Here is a 16,477-nt window from a genome sequence, read left to right as displayed (position 1 = left end):
AACTTCTGGAGCTGCTGGGGTTTGTGATAAATTACCCAAAGTCCCATCTCCAGCCAGCCCAGTCTCTGGAATTCATAGGAGCTCTGCTGAATACCCAGACGGCTCAGGCCTACCTTCCCGAAGCGAGGGCCACCAATCTCCTGGCCCTGGCTTCGCAGACCAGAGCGTCTCAGCAGATCACAGCTCGGCAGATGTTGAGACTTCTGGGTCATATGGCCTCCACAGTTCATGTGACTCCCATGGCTCGTCTTCACATGAGATCTGCTCAATGGACCCTAGCTTCCCAGTGGTTCCAAGCCACCGGGAATCTAGAAGATGTCATCCGCCTCTCCACCAGTTGCCGCACTTCACTGCTCTGGTGGACCATCCGGACCAATTTGACACTGGGACGTCCATTTCAAATTCCGCAGCCCACGAAAGTGCTGACGACGGATGCCTCTCGCCTGGGGTGGGGAGCTCATGTCGATGGGCTTCACACCCAGGGTCTGTGGTCCCTCCAGGAAAAGGATCTGCAGATCAACCTCCTGGAGCTCCGAGCGATCTGGAACGCACTGAAGGCTTTCAGAGATCGGCTGTCCTGCCAAATTATCCAAATTCGGACAGACAATCAGGTTGCAATGTATTACGTCAACAAGCAGGGGGGCACCGGATCTTGCCCCCTGTGTCAGGAGGCCGTCGGGATGTGGCGTTGGGCGTGTCAGTTCGGCATGCTCCTCCAAGCCACGTACCTGGCAGGCGTAAACAACAGTCTGGCCGACAGACTGAGCAGAGTCATGCAACCGCACGAGTGGTCGCTCCATGCCAGAGTGGTACGCAAGATCTTCCGAGAGTGGAGCACCCCCTCGGTGGACCTTTTCGCCTCTCAGACCAACCACAAGCTGCCTCTGTTCTGTTCCAGACTTCAGGCACACGGCAGGCTAGCGTCGGACGCCTTTCTCCTCCATTGGGGGACCGGCCTCCTGTATGCTTATCCTCCCCTACCTTTGGTGGGGAAGACCTTACTGAAGCTCAAGCAAGACCGCGGCACCATGATTCTGATAGCGCCCTTTTGGCCCCGTCAGATCTGGTTCCCTCTTCTTCTGGAGTTGTCCTCCGAGGAACCGTGGAGATTGGAGTGTTTTCCGACTCTCATCTCGCAGAACGACGGAGCGTTGCTGCACCCCAACCTTCAGTCCCTGGCTCTCACGGCCTGGATGTTGAGGGCGTAGACTTCACTGCGTTGGGTCTGTCTGAGGGTGTCTCCCGGGTCTTGCTTGCCTCTAGGAAGGATTCCACTAAAAAGAGTTACTTTTTCAAGTGGAGGAGGTTTGTCGTGTGGTGTGAGAGCAAGGCCCTAGAACCTCGTTCTTGCCCTGCACAGAACCTGCTTGAATTCCTTCTGCACTTATCAGAGTCTGGCCTCAAGACCAACTCAGTAAGGAATCACCTTAGTGCGATTAGTGCTTACCATTATCGTGTGGAAGGTAAAGCCATCTCTGGAGAGCCTTTAGTCGTTCGATTCATGAGAGGCTTGCTTTTGTCAAAGCCCCCTATCAAGCCTCCTACTGTGTCATGGGATCTCAACGTCATCCTCACCCAGCTGATGAAACCTCCTTTTGAGCCACTGAATACCTGCCATCTGAAGTACTTGACCTGGAAGGTCATTTTCTTGGTGGCAGTTACTTCAGCGCGTAGGGTCAGTGAGCTTCAAGCCCTAGTAGCTCATGCTCCATATACCAAATTTCATCACAACAGAGTAGTGCTCCGCACCCACCCAAAGTTCCTGCCAAAGGTGGTGTCGGAGTTCCATCTTAACCAGTCAATTGTCTTGCCAACATTCTTCCCCAGGCCGCATACCCGCCCTGCTGAACGTCAGTTGCACACATTGGACTGCAAGAGAGCATTGGCCTTCTACTTGGAGCGGACACAGCCCCACAGACAGTCCGCCCAATTGTTTGTTTCTTTCGACCCTAACAGGCTAGGGGTCGCTGTCGGGAAACGCACCATCTCCAATTGGCTAGCAGATTGCATTTCCTTCACTTACGCCCAGGCTGGGCTGGCTCTTGAGGGTCATGTCACGGCTCATAGTGTTAGAGCCATGGCAGCGTCAGTGGCCCACTTGAAGTCAGCCACTATTGAAGAGATTTGCAAGGCTGCGACGTGGTCATCTGTCCACACATTCACATCACATTACTGCCTCCAGCAGGATACCCGACGCGACAGTCGGTTCGGGCAGTCGGTGCTGCAGAATCTGTTTGGGGTGTAAATCCAACTCCACCCTCCAGGACCCGAATTTATTCTGGTCAGGCTGCACTCTCAGTTAGTTGTTCTTCGTAGGTCAATTTCTGTTGTACCCTCGCCGTTGCGAGGTTCAATTGACCTGGGTTCTTGTTTTGAGTGAGCCTGAGAGCTAGGGATACCCCAGTTGTGAGAACAAGCAGCCTGCTTGTCCTCGGAGAAAGTGAATGATACATACCTGTAGCAGGTGTTCTCCGAGGACAGCAGGCTGATTGTTCTCACCTACCCTCCCTCCTCCCCTTTGGAGTTGTGTGTTTCATCTTTTGCTAGTCATTCAACTGGCGGGAGCGGTCGCGCACGGGCGGGAAGACGGCCGCGCATGCGCGGTGGGCGTGTCCTGCGTGCCGACCGTCCCGCGAAGCTTTTTTCCGGTTGGTGGGGGCTGCCGCGGACGTCACCCAGTCGTGAGAACAATCAGCCTGCTGTCCTCGGAGAACACCTGCTACAGGTATGTATCATTCACTGTGTGGCTAGATAATCTTATGGCAGGCTGTTTGTGAACGCATTTCACCCTCTTCAAGAGAACTGCAGAAACAAAACAAGAAAACACAAATAAATATTGTATTATTTTATTTTTTATTTTATTTACATTTGTACCCTGTGCTTTCCCACTGATAGCAGGCTCAATGCGGCTTACATATTATATACAGGTACTTATTTGTACCTGGGGCAATGGAGGGTTAAGTGACTTGCCCAGAGTCACAAGGAGCTGCCTGTGCCTGCAGTGGGATTACCAAACTCATTTAATTGTCTTCCTTCTAATGTTTACTTTTTTTTTCTTAAATTAAGAAAACAATAATCCCAGGAACAGTACTGCAGCGACACATCACTGGATGCTGAGTGAGAATCTAAAAAGAAACAAGATGTTATTGGAAGGAGACAACGAGGATGTACCTTCCTGTCCTGACTGGGTAACAAAGTGGAAAAATCAATGTGTCTTGGAGGAAAAGCAAAGAAATTCAACAGCTCTGTGTGAGCAAAGTGACAGTAATGTCACACAAACAGTGGAAGAGCAGAGAAACAGGACAACAGGACAAAGATGTGTATGTGACATGTGTGAGATATTCTTCGGGGATCCTGTAACATTAAAACCACAGCAGGAATCTGACACTGAAGATAAACCATCTACGTGTATAAACTGTGGGAAAAGATTCAGTCAAACAGGAGAGGTACAGGAACCACACAACAGAAGCACAGAAGGGAGACCTTTTACGTGTTCAGGGTGTGGGAAAGGTGTCAGTAGGAAGGAAGAACTAATGTATCACCAGAAAGTTAGTAAAGAAAGAAGAATGTGTCCAAGTACGGAATATGAGAAAAGCTTTCCTAATAAAGCAAACCTCACAAAATCCCAGATACGCCAAAAAGAGCGAAAGTATTCATGTCCTGGTTTTGACAAACGTTTCATCCAAGAAGCAAACTTCCACTCGGAAGAGAGGCCACTTTCAGACAGTAACTGTAGAAAAAGCTTCCTCTACAGGAAAGCGTTCACAAAATACCAAAACCTTCAAGCGCTCGAAAGATCATTCCTGTCTACTAAATCTGACCAATACTTCAGTATGAAGAAAGACCATGTAGAATACCTGGAAATCAAGAAACAAGGACAAAAAATTACACATATTGAAAGTTGTGAAACCTTGAGTGACAAAAATAAACTCACAGTCCATCAGGGAATCTATACTGGAATCAAACCATATACATGTGCCGAGTGTGGTAAAGGCTTCAGTAGGAACACTAGTCTCAGAATGCACCAGCGAATCCATACAGGATTCAAACCGTATTCATGTACTGAGTGTGGTAAAAGCTTCAGTCAAAAAAGGTATCTCACAGACCACCAAAAAATCCATGCAGCTGTGAAACCATTTACGTGTAGTGAATGTGGTAAAGGCTTTAGAGAAAACGTATCCCTCATAATCCACCAGAGAATCCACACCGGAATCAAACCATATACATGTATTGAATGTGGTAAAAGCTTCACTGTAAAAACTAGTCTTAAAAACCACCAGCGAATCCATACAGGAGTCAAACCGTATACGTGTCCTGAATGTGGTAAAAGCTTCAGCGTGAAAATTAGTCTCAGAATCCACCAGAAAATCCACACAGGAATCAAACCATATATATGTACTGAGTGTGGTAAAAGCTTTAGTGAGCAAACTCATCTCAGAATCCACCAGAGAATCCACACAGGAATCAAACCATATAAATGTATTGAGTGTGGTAAAAGCTTCAGCAGAAAAGAAAACCTCAGAATCCATCTGCGAGTTCACACAGGAATCAAACCATATTCATGTACTGAGTGTGGTAAAAGTTTCAGTGTGAAAATGAGTCTCAGAACCCACCAGAGAATCCACACAGGACTCAAGCCGTATACATGTGCTGAGTGTGGTAAAAGCTTCGCTGAGAAAACTAAACTCACAATCCACCAGAGAATACATACAGGAATCAAACCATATACATGCGCTGAGTGTGGTAAGAGCTTCAATCAAAAAATACACCTCAGAAAACACCAGAAAATCCACACAGGTGTGAAACTGTTTACAAATACTCCGTGTGGTAAAAGCTTCAGTTAATAAGCAAACTTCACTGACCAACAGAGAATCCATTCAGCAATCAATCCATGTCTCAGAAACCACCCAAAAAATCCACAAGTATGGAACTCTTTACGTGCACAAAGTGTGATAAAAGCTCTAGAGGGAAAAACAAAACAGTCCACAGAGAATCCATACAGCAATCAAAGGAAGTAAAACATAAAATTCAGCAGCAGCCGCTGGTGAATTTTTTTCTTATCTTTGAGGGGGAGTCAATACATTTTTTTCCTCAAGTCTTGCTAAATACCTTCAGTTGGTGTCCCTTATAGATCTACTAGTAAAAACAGGCCCGTTTCTGACACAAATGAAATGGGCGCTAGCAAGGTTTTCCTCGGAGTGTGTATGTTTGAGAGAGAGAGAGAGAGAGAGAGAGAGAAAGTGTGTGTGAGAGATGGAGTGTGTGTGTGTGAGTGAGTGAGAGAGAGTGTGTGTGTGTGTGTTTGTGTCAGAGAGAGAGTGTGTGAGAGACAGAGTGTATGTGTGTGTGCAGTGGCGTTCCTAGGGGGGCTGACACCCGCCCCGCCCCCCGGGTGCAGCGCGGACCCCCCCCCCAGGTGCACGCCGCTGGGGGGGTGGGGTGCCGCACGCGCCTGTCCTCCGTTCCATGCTTCTTTTCTGCCCCGGAACAGGAAGTAACCTGTTCCGGGGCAGAGAAGAAGCATGGAACAACGGAGGACAGGCGCGCGCGGCACCCCCCCCCCCCAGTGGCGTGCACCCGGGGCGGACCGCACCTACCGCTCCCCCCCCCTAGGAACGCCACTGTGTGTGTGAGAGTGTATGTGAGAGAGTGTGTGTGTGGGGGGCTCCAAGTTCCATGACCCCCTCCCCTCCCTTATTCTCCTCCCTTCCGAGGTCCAGGCCCCCCTTCCGTCCGAGGTGCAGGCCCCCTCCCTCTCTCCTCTCCTCCGAGTTCTTGGCCTCCCCTTCCCTCCGAGTTCCGTGCCCCCTCCCTCTCTTCCCCAGCGTGTTCCATGCCCCCCTTTCCTTGGAGTGTGTATGTTTGAGAGTGTGTGGGTGAGAGAGAAAGTGTGTGTGAGAAATAGAGTGTGTCTGTGAGTGAGAGAGAGAGAGAATGAGTGAGAGAGAGAGTGTGTGTGTGTGTTTGTGTCAGAGAGAGAGAGAGTGTATGTGTCAGAGAGAGTGTGTGTGTGTGAGAGAGAGAGTGTATGTGAGAGACAGAGAGTGAGTGTGTGTATGGGGGGCTCCAAGTTCCATGACCCCCTCCCCTACCTCCCTTTCCTCCCCTCCAAGTTCCAGGCTCCCCTTCCGTCTGAGGTGCAGGCCCCCTCCCTCCTCCCCTCCGAGTTATTGCCCCCCCTTCCCTCCGTTCCATGCCCCCCTCCCTCTCCTCCCCAGCATGTTCCATGCCCTCCTTTCCTCGGAGTGTGTATGTTTGAGAGAGAGTGTGTGGGTGGGAGATGGGGTGTGTATGTGAGAGAGAATGAGTGAGAGTGAGAGACAGAGTGAGTGTGTGTGTGTGTGTTTGTGTCAGAGAGAGAGAGTGAGAGTGAGAGACAGAGTGAGTGTGTGTTTGTGTCAGAGAGAGAGAGAGTGTGTGTGTGTGAGAGAGAGAGAGAGAGAGAGAGAGTGTGTGTGTGTGAGAGTGAAAGAGAGAGAGAGTGAAGCATTCTTTGTAAGGCTCCATCTCCTCAATTGATGACACGTAGTTCCGGAACGTTGCAGGAATGCTTCAAGGCTTGAAGGCTTCACTTTCTCGGCTTTAGAATGTTGGAGGTGCGTTTTATTATATAGGATACCAGATCAGCAAGGTGACATGACAATTGAGGTATGGTAGGAAAAGAAAGGAAAAATACATGCTGGCTGTACATCACCCAGGATAAAAAGCTGCCCTGCAGTTACACACTAGGGCTTGCGATAGTGTTAATGATAACGCAGACACTGCAGATGAAGGTAACATCCTTTTGCAGATACCAGGACATGGTGGATTTGTGCATGGACTTGCTGCAGCAAGATATAAACCACAAAAGTTAATGAAAGAGTTAAGATGATTAATTTCAATTAAGTGGACACTTCAGATGAATAGGATAGAATGTACTTCTATCTTTATTGCTACAAACCCGATATTTAAATCAGGAAGGTACACTAAGAAAGTGTGCCAGAAGCTCTCTTTGTCACAATGCATATACTACAGCAAGCATCAGCAGTAACATTGAGAGACTAAGATCATAGATCACATACCCTGGCTTACGAGTGAGGTTCATTATTGTCCTGGTATTTGCAGAATGAACCCAGTTGGAGACATTGTCATGAGTGAAACCATACACTTGTACTGAGTGTGGTATAAGATTTAGTAAAATAAATACATCTTACAAAACACTAAAGAATCCATATAGGAACAAAACTAGACATAGTGATGAAAGAGGAATACTCCAGAACAGCACTGATCATAGAGGTATCAGTTTCAAGCGATTATTCTATGACTCAGATGACGAGAGACAAGATCCTTAAATGTGATTAAATGAAGTTGGAAACCAAGAAACTATGGTACTACTATGAAAGATAACAGAAATATTTGTCATCATTTTGGGTTCCACAGGCCTGATTAAAAGGCATTTTCAAGCACACCTTGATAAGTTGCCTATACACAATACATCTTATGAATCCAGAAGGACTTGATGCAAATACTATGGTGAGCATTAGCAGTAAATTTGAGAGACTGAGATATAACCCTGGCTATGAAGTGAGGTTCATTCCATGCTTTTGGTGATTATGGGTTTGGGCCCTGACCCAAGGTTCATTGCTAAACCTGTATTTTAGACATAGAAGTTCCTTATTTTGTTCCTCGAGCAAGAGGATTTTTCCTGACGTGAGAAGAACTTATTTGGATTGGCTGCATCAGGGTGATGGACTCAATTGCCACCAATCACGGTGGCCATGCAGACAGCTATGAGACTGAGTCTTAATACTGGTCAGAATAAATAAATTACATTTTTCCAGATGCTGGGTGTCAGTCTTTCTTGCCAGTGTATCAGGGAGGGCGGTTGGACCTGGGGCTGGGGATAGGTATGAGTGTACCCCTGGATATCTTGGGAGCCACACAGTCAGATCTATCCCACATTGTGGGAAGAGAGATCCTCAAATATCAAGACATACAGAGACCAAGACAATGTGGCAGAAAGATAAAATATGTCCCATTGTTTTGGATGGCACAGTGCTAATTAAAAGGAACTTTCAAGCATACCTGGATATGTTGTCTATAATTATGTGTTACATGTTATGAACCTCAGAAGGAAGCTGTCTTTGGTTCAATGCAGGTTCTTTAGTGAACGTTAGCAGTAAATTTGAGAGACTGAGATCATACTCCACATACCTTAGCTTAGGAATGAGGTTTATTATTGTCAGAGTATCTACACATCTAACTTATTTAGAGATACTGCCCTGAGTGAAACAATTTACATGTTCTGATTGTGGTAAAACCCTTTGCTCTGAAGGAAACAAAGTTCATCCGATAATCTTCACAGGAGTTAACAATTGAACTTTTAACATTTTAGCTTTATTTAACATTTCACAAATAATATAAAGTGGTTTATAGTAACATTCATAACTAGATAAGAATACACACCTAATTTACAATAAAAGAAAAATGAGCAAGGTGTGAAGGTAAAACAGATTTACACTGCCTCCTCAAGGACGGTGCAGATAGGAACACATAACTGGTTATAGTTAGCAATCTGGAAACCACACTTAGGATTCCTGATTTATAGATCCGAGGCCACAGTCCCGGCTATACTGACAAGTAACAGTCACAAGGCCCAAGTATTATAAAAATAAAATGACGTAATAGGAATATAAGAACAATGCACAGATGCTTGATTACATAGTAACATAGTAGATGATGGCAGAAAAAGATCTGCATGGTCCATCCAGTCTGCCCAACAAGATAAACTCATATATGCTAGTTTTTTGTGTATACCTTACCTTGATTTGTACTTTTTCAGGGCACAGACCGTATAAGTCCGCCCAGTACTATCCCCGCCTCCCAACCAACAGCCCCGCCTTCCACCACCGGCTCTGGCACAGACTGTATAAGTCTACCCAGCACTATCCCCGCCTCCCAACCACCAGCCCTGGCACAGACCGTATAAGTCTGCCCAGCACTAGCCCCGCCTCCCAACCGTCTCTGCCACCCATTCAAGGCTAAGCTCCTGAGGATCCCTTCCTTCTGAACAGGATTACCTAGGGGAAAGCAGTGAATACCTGGCAGGCAAGTTAGAAAAATGCACACCTAGTACCCTAGGCTCACAACTGTTGGACCGACTATCCCCAGCACAACAAGAATTGAAACAGTTACACTCTGGCCAGTAAAGCAAGTCCCTCGGAGGAGATGGCAGAAGATGCTGGTAGGAGATCTGAGCAATGCAAGTTTCACAGAACCTGGATGTGCAGCAGGTGCAGGCTGGCTGGCATGCTGTGTGAAAGGTCCATTTCTAGGGTACTGCAGGGATGCCCTGGAGGTTTTATGAGCTCATGAACTCTGAGGCACTAGCAACTCGGATCCAGTTGTCACCAGATAACCTCTCACTTCCCAAGAGGCTCCTTATATTCAGTTTTTGGAAGAAAACATGACCCCAAAGTTTATCATAACAGTGCTCTTTGTTCCAGACGTTTTGGCTCTTCAAACCCCAAGAATGTCCTCTTATAAGTAATAATAATAATATAATAACTATATAATAATTCTCACCTCCAATGTTCTAAAGTAGCTGCCTGTGTCTGTGGCTTCTGGAGTTGCTGAGCTGGACTCTGTTGCCAGGCTGACATCACTCAGCTGATTCCCAGGCAGGGGCAGGAGTAGGGAAACACGCGGCGCAAGTTGCTCCACTCCGCGTGTTTCCCTACTCCTCCCTCTGCCTGGGAATCAGCTGTGAGTGATGTCAGCCTGGCTACGGAGCCTAGCTCAGCAACTCCAGGAGCCACGGACACAGGCAGCTACTTTAGAACGTTGGAGGTGAGAATTATTATATAGGAAGTGTCTGGGATACTGTCCTTGTCTCAGGTATACATAATTTCTTGGGGCAATAAAGCCTGAAAGTTACATCACTCAAGTAGGCATCTTCCTGGCCTGCTCAGTGGCCTTGGCACATCAAGTCAAAGGCTGTGCTGCACTGAGACAAAGTCTATAGTAAGTAGCATAGTAGGCTCTTGCCGGAGAGTTTTACCTTGTCAGGCTGTGTATTGTAGTGCTATATATGGGGTTTCACCCCTATATTCCCCCCCTTTTCAAGGATGTCAGCTCTCAATCACACTGAACAGCTTGAAATACTAGCTAGAAAAAAAAACAATTGAGGGTGTGTTCACTCACAACTCAACATGATAGGCAATCAAACATATAAACGGCAAGTGACCGATTCACCTGCAAATGCACAGTAGAGTCGGAACGCTGCCTCCACCAGCAGTACAGCCCAATAGGGAGGAGGGCTTGGACATGGGTGTGGAAATCGGAGGAGGAAGGAGCAGGGAGGGAAGGAGGGGGCGGAACTGAGGGAAACAGACACAGCGATGGAGAACTGACAACACGGTAGAAAAAGGGGGGGCGACGCCGGGGGGGGGGGAACGGCAAAATGGCGGGGATGGCAGGGCACAGGAGGTCACAATCGCGGTGGATGGGAGCCCGAGGATGGAGGGTAGGGGAGAGAACAGTTGATGGACACGGGTGGATGGGAGGGGGGAGAGGAGGGTTGCTGGACATGGGGGGAGGGCAGGGAAGAGAGCAGGGTTAGTGGACGGGGGGAGGCCATAGGAAAGCAAAAAACTAGTCCATTGTTATGGGCTTAACGGCTAGTCTAGTAATAAATGTACATAATGGAATATTCTTAGTAATACAAGATATGCAGGTACTGTGGCGATGAAAAGCAATGCAATAACATTCAATAATGGAGGCATGCTTAATACAAACAATGAATAAATTAATATATCATGATGTAATGCAAGCAAATTAAATGGCATTAGATAATGTTCACTGGAGATGCTGTTAATGACATGAAAGGCAAACAGTGAATGTATTAATGATGAAAATTCTTGGAGGCAAAGTCACAGGCTCATTTTCAAAAGAGAAAAACATCCGAAAAGTGACATAAGTCTGCATTTGGACGTTTATCTCACAAAAACATTCAAATCAGTATTTTCAAAACCTCTTTTTAGACGTTTTTCTCTGAATATCAACTTGAATATAATGAGATATTCTGTATTCATCCCTGATAGATTAGCTTGGAAATGTATTCCCAACAGGGAGGGGGTGGAACATTTACAATTTATTTATACAGATTTTTTATTGAACTTGTTAAACTGCTGTTCTCCTACCATACTATACAATGCACTTTTTTTTATTTATTTAGAAAAAGATGACCCTAAGAACAGTAATGCAGAGACACATACATGGAAGCTCAGTGAGAAGCCTGAAGAGGAAAAGATGTTATCAGAAAGAGAGAAAGAAGAGACTTCGTCCTGTTCTGACTGGGGAGAAAAGGGAAAAAAAATCAAAATAAAAACCTTCAACAAAAGCTCAGCTGTGTGTGAACATTGTACCAGTAATATCACACAAACAGTGGAAGAACAGACAAACCAGATGAGAGTTCAGAAATGTTTGTGTGATGGATGTGAGATATTCCTTAATGATCATTTAACGCTGAAATCACATCAGAGATCCGATACTGAAGAGAGACCATATACAGGTACGGACTGTGGGAAAACCTTTAGTCAAAAGAGAGAACTACAGCAACAGCAGAAAACATGCATAAGAGAGACACTCTGTATAGGTTCTGAGTGTAGGAAAGTTTTCAGTAGGAAGAAAGAGAAACATGAGAACAATAATAAAGAAACTAGAGTGTGTACAACGACAGTAGATGAGAAAACCTTTATCAATAAAGGAAGCGTTACAAAATACCAGAAAAATGACACTGATGAGAGATTATCTGCATGTTCTAGTCGTGACAAAAGCTTCAGTCAGGAAGAAAATGTCATAAGAAATGCAAAATTCCACCCAGAACAGATACTAGTTTCAAGTGCTGAATGTAAGAAAAAATTCAGTCATAGAGAAGCATTCACAGATCATAAAACACCTCAGACTGGTGAAGAATCAATGACTACTACTAAATCTGAAAAAGTCTTTTGCAGAAAGACAGACCTCTCAAAGTACCAGAAATTTCAGAAAAATGAAAGCTTGTGTACTTCTGCTGACAGTGGTACAAGTGCTTGCTGGAAAAGAAACCTCCCAATGCACAATAGAATCCATAAAGGAATGAAACCACTTAACTGTACTGAGTGTAATAAAAGCTTCAGTCAGAAGGGACACCTCACCAGACAATCCACACAGAAGTGAAACCATTCATCTGCACTGAGTGTAATAAGAGCTTCAGTGGCGTAGCTAGGGTAGTTGACACCCGGGGCCGGTCATTTTTTAACACCCCCACCCCCCCACCACCAAAATCCAGTACTAGGCATACCGAGAATACAAAACACTCAGGACCTATAGAGCAATTCTACCATACCATAAGCAGTAATTTGTATGAGTCACACAAGGAAAAGGAAAGCATCTTAAACACTACAGTGAGCACTAGAACATCAATTCATCTATTATAAAACAAAACAGACAGATTAGTACAGATCGTCGATCCTGCACAGTCAATGCCAACCAAAAGCCATGTCTTTTTCACAAACACAGATACACCCTAATCCACTATAGAATAAGTAATCATAAACTTTCTATTGAGACAAAAATTAAACAACCCCCGATGCCAGTCTCTGCATATAATGCAACACCACAGAAACAGAAAATGTCCCCTAGCACTGTGCAAAATATAAAGACCGCAGATGTAAATTTGAAAAAACTAACAAATACCAATCACCACTTTACAAATTAACAAATAAATAAAACAAATACAGAAAATAAAATAATACCATTTTATTGGACTAATACATTTAGCTTCCAGAGGCCAAAATCTCCTTCCTCAGGTCAATACAGTATAGTGCTGTTACAGTATCCTATCCTGACTTGAGGAAGGGGGGGTTTGTTCTCTGAAAGTTAAGTCAAAGTGTATTAAAATTAGTCCAATAAAAAGATTACCTTATTTATATGTTCTATTTATAAATATTTATTAACACAGCTACAATACTATATCCTAAAGCAAAAAAATATATATTTTATTTACAGTTTGTTGTCTCTGGTTTCTGCTTTCCTCATCTTCTTTTCACTGTCTTCCTTCCATCCAGCATCTGTCTTCGCTCTCTCTCTGCCATCCAGTGTCTGCCCTCTCTCTCCCTTCCATCCACATCTGCCCTCTATTTCTGCCCCTTCCATCCACCATCTGTCCCGGTCTGCCATCTCTCTCTCCCCCTTCCATCAATATCTGCCCTCTCTCTCTCCCTTCCATCCACATCTGCCCTCTATCTCTGCCCCTTCCATCCACCATTGCCCCAGCCTGCCCTCTTTCTCTCTCCCCCTTCCACCCACCATCTGCCCTTTCTCTCTGCCCCTTCAATCCGTCTGCCCTCCCTCTCCCATCCATCCAAGGTCTGCCCTCCCTCACGCTCCTCCCTTCCATCCAGGGTCTGTCCCCTCTCTCTCTGCCCCCTCTTTTCAGCCCCCAGTTCCAGTACTAGCCCCCTTATCCCAACTACCCTCCTTTTCAGCCCCCAATTCCAGCCCCCTTCGTCCACCACATGCCTTGCATCCCCCCTTTTCAGCCCCAGACCCATTCTCTCACCTGCCCCAGGCATGGACCCGTTTCCTTCCTGCCCCCTTGTCAGACCCCAGTTCCAGCTTCAGACCCCTTCTCCCCTCCCCAATCCCCTTCTCCCCTCTGAACACCCCTCTGAGCTCCCCCACCCCTCCCCAATCTCCTTCTCCTCTCTGAGCTCCCCCTCTCCCATCTGAGCCCCCCGACAAGAGCCGACAGAGCCCTCTTCTCCTGCCACCACCCTGCCTTTTTTTTTTTAATCCAGTGACGCAGGCAGCGCCTCGCGTCTGCCCTGCATGTGTTGTGAAAGGGAAAATCGCTGTGTCGGGCCTTCCCTCGCTGTGTCCCGCCCTCGAGGAAATAGGAAGTTACCTCAGAAGAGAGCGGGACACAGAGAGGGAAGGCCCGACGCCAGCTAGGCGATTTTCCCTTTCACAGCACACGCAGGGCAGACGTGAGGCGCTGCCTGTGTCGCTGCATGGATTAAAAAAAAAAAGGCAGGGTGGTGGCAGCAGACAAGAGCTGTCGGCTCTCGACAGAGCACCCCCCACCCGCTGGCACCCAGGGCGGACCACCCCTACTGCCCCGCCCTTGCTACGCCACTGAAGAGCTTCAATCAGAAGGGACACCTCACACAACACCAGAGAATCCACATAGGAATGACACCGTTCATCTGCAGTGAGTGTAATAAAAGCTTCAGTCAGAAAATGAGAATCTACACAGGAATTAAACCATTCATCTGCAGGGAGTGTTATAAAGCTTCAGGCAGAAGCAATACCTCACAATACACCAGAGAATCCACACAGGAATGAAACCATTCATCTGCAGTGAGTGTAATAAAAGCTTCAGTCAGAAGGGACACCTCACAAAACACCAGAGAATCCACGCAGGAGTGAAGCCATTTAGATGTTCTGAGTGTGATAAGGGAAATCTCATAAGGCACCACAGAGTTCACACAGAAGTGAAGCCATTTACATGTAGTGAGTGTGGTAAAAGCTTCAGTGACAAACACTCACCATGCATCAGAGTATTCCTTCAAGAGTAAAACAATTTCTATTCACTGAATGTGGAAAAAGCTTCACAAAGAAATACATGATAATACACCAGAGAATCCACACTGGAGTGAAGCCTTTTGCATGTACTGAGTGTGGTAGAAGCTTTAATGTGAAAGAAGCACTCAGAACACACTGGAGAATCCACACAGGCATCAAACCATTTATTTGCACTGAGTTTAATAAAAGCTTCAGTCAGAAGGGACAGCTCACAAAACACCAGAGAATCCACACAGGAGTGAAACCGTTTATCTGCACTGAGTGTAATAAAAGCTTCAATCAGAAGGTAAACCTCACAATACACCAGAGAACCCACACTGGAGTAAAGCCTTTTGCATGTACTGAGTGTGGTAGAAGCTTTACTGTGAAAGAAGCACTCAGAACACACTAGAGAATCCACAAAGGCATCAAACCATTTATTTGCACTGAGTGTAATAAAAGCTTCACTCATAAAGCAGGCCTCACACAACACCAGAGAATCCACACAGGAATGAAACCATTCATCTGCAGTGAGTGTAATACAAGCTTCAGTCAGAAGGTAAACCTCACAAAACACCAGAGAATTCACGCAGGAGTGAAGCCATTTAGATGTTCTGAGTGTGGTAAAACTTTCACTGAGAAGGGACATCTCACAAGGCACCACAGAGTTCACACAGGAGTGAAGCCATTTACATGTACTGAGTGTGGTAAGACCTTCATTGACAAGGAAACACTCACTATGCACCAGAATAGCCATTGAGGAGTAAAACCATTTCCATGTAGTGAGTGTGGCAAATGCTTCAGGTTGAAGAAATACATGATACAGCACCAGAGAATCCACACAGGAGTGAATCCATTTAAATGTTCTGAGTGTGGTAAAAGCTTCACTGAGAAGGGAAACCTGACATGGCACCATAGCTTTCACATGAGAGTGAAGTCATTTACATGTAGTGAGTGTGGTAAGAGCTTCAATGACAGTGAAACACTTGCCACACACCAGAAAATGCACTGACTGTGGCAAAAGCTTCACAAAGAAATGCATGACAATACACCAGAGAATCCACAGAGGAGTGAAGCCTTTTGCATGTACTGAGTGTGGTAAAAACTTTACTAAAAAAGGAACACTCAACAGACACTGGAGAATCCACACAGGAATTAAACCATTTATCTGCACCAAGGTTGAAGAAATACACGATAATGCACCAGAGAATTCACATAGGAGTTAAGCCATTTACATGCACTGAGTGTAATAAAAGCTTCTGTTAGAAGGTAAACCTCAGAAACCACCGAATGATCCACACAGGAAGGTACATATAAATATCTAGGAGTAGAGGAAGAAACAACTAGAAAGCTGAAATGGCTGAGAGAAAATAAATCAGTAATGACTATTATAAAATTAAGACTTCAACACCCCTAACCGAATCCTACCATTCAATTCAAATTGGATATGTGAACGCCAGATCAGTAGTGACCAAGACAGAGGATATAACAGACTGGATCACTGCAGACAACCTGGACTTCCTCTTCATCACTGAAACCTGGATCCACAACCTCCAAGATCCTATAATCCTAGAACTATGCCCACCAGGATATAAAGTTACACACTGGACAAGAAATGGAAAAAGGGGAGGAGGAATAGCCATAATATACAGATCTGAGTTCAATATCACAAACATAGCTGAATCCATACTGCCACAACTTGAAATCGCTTCCTTAAGAATCAATCACCCAAAACTGCAGGAACACCTTAATGCAGTTATATTTTACAGACCACCAGGCAACTGGCGAGACTGCCAAACGCACTTCATGGACTTTATCTCGAATACCTGCATCTCTTCCTCCAACCTCATCATAATAGGAGATATTAACCTACACCTGGAAGATCTCACCA

At 45.7% G+C, this 16,477-nt stretch overlaps 2 protein-coding genes and 1 pseudogene across 4 annotated transcripts in view; all 3 read left to right on the top strand.

Annotated features, from left to right (window-relative positions):
• The window catches only part of LOC115464751 (oocyte zinc finger protein XlCOF6-like), a 42,857-nt gene extending 37,762 nt beyond the window's left edge, over window positions 1–5,095 (top strand). For all 3 annotated transcript variants that reach the window (XM_030195109.1, XM_030195113.1, XM_030195120.1), the window contains one exon: window positions 3,067–5,095. In XM_030195109.1, the coding sequence (XP_030050969.1) occupies window positions 3,067–4,844 (1,778 nt within the window). In that variant the 3' untranslated portion in view covers window positions 4,845–5,095. The remainder of the gene's footprint in view (window positions 1–3,066) is intronic.
• LOC115464772 (oocyte zinc finger protein XlCOF6-like) overlaps window positions 1–16,477 on the top strand; it is a 524,570-nt gene that overhangs the window by 37,360 nt on the left and 470,733 nt on the right. The window contains exon 3 of the mRNA XM_030195150.1: window positions 7,821–7,827. Within this exon, the coding sequence (XP_030051010.1) occupies window positions 7,821–7,827 (7 nt within the window). The remainder of the gene's footprint in view (window positions 1–7,820; window positions 7,828–16,477) is intronic.
• Window positions 14,573–15,415, top strand: LOC115460029 (annotated as a pseudogene).

This window comes from Microcaecilia unicolor, chromosome 1, assembly GCF_901765095.1.
Source record: "Microcaecilia unicolor chromosome 1, aMicUni1.1, whole genome shotgun sequence".
In the NCBI taxonomy this organism is placed as follows: domain Eukaryota; kingdom Metazoa; phylum Chordata; class Amphibia; order Gymnophiona; family Siphonopidae; genus Microcaecilia; species Microcaecilia unicolor.
The sequence above is the reverse complement of the archived record's forward strand: the minus strand, read 5'-3'. Positions and strand labels throughout refer to the sequence as shown.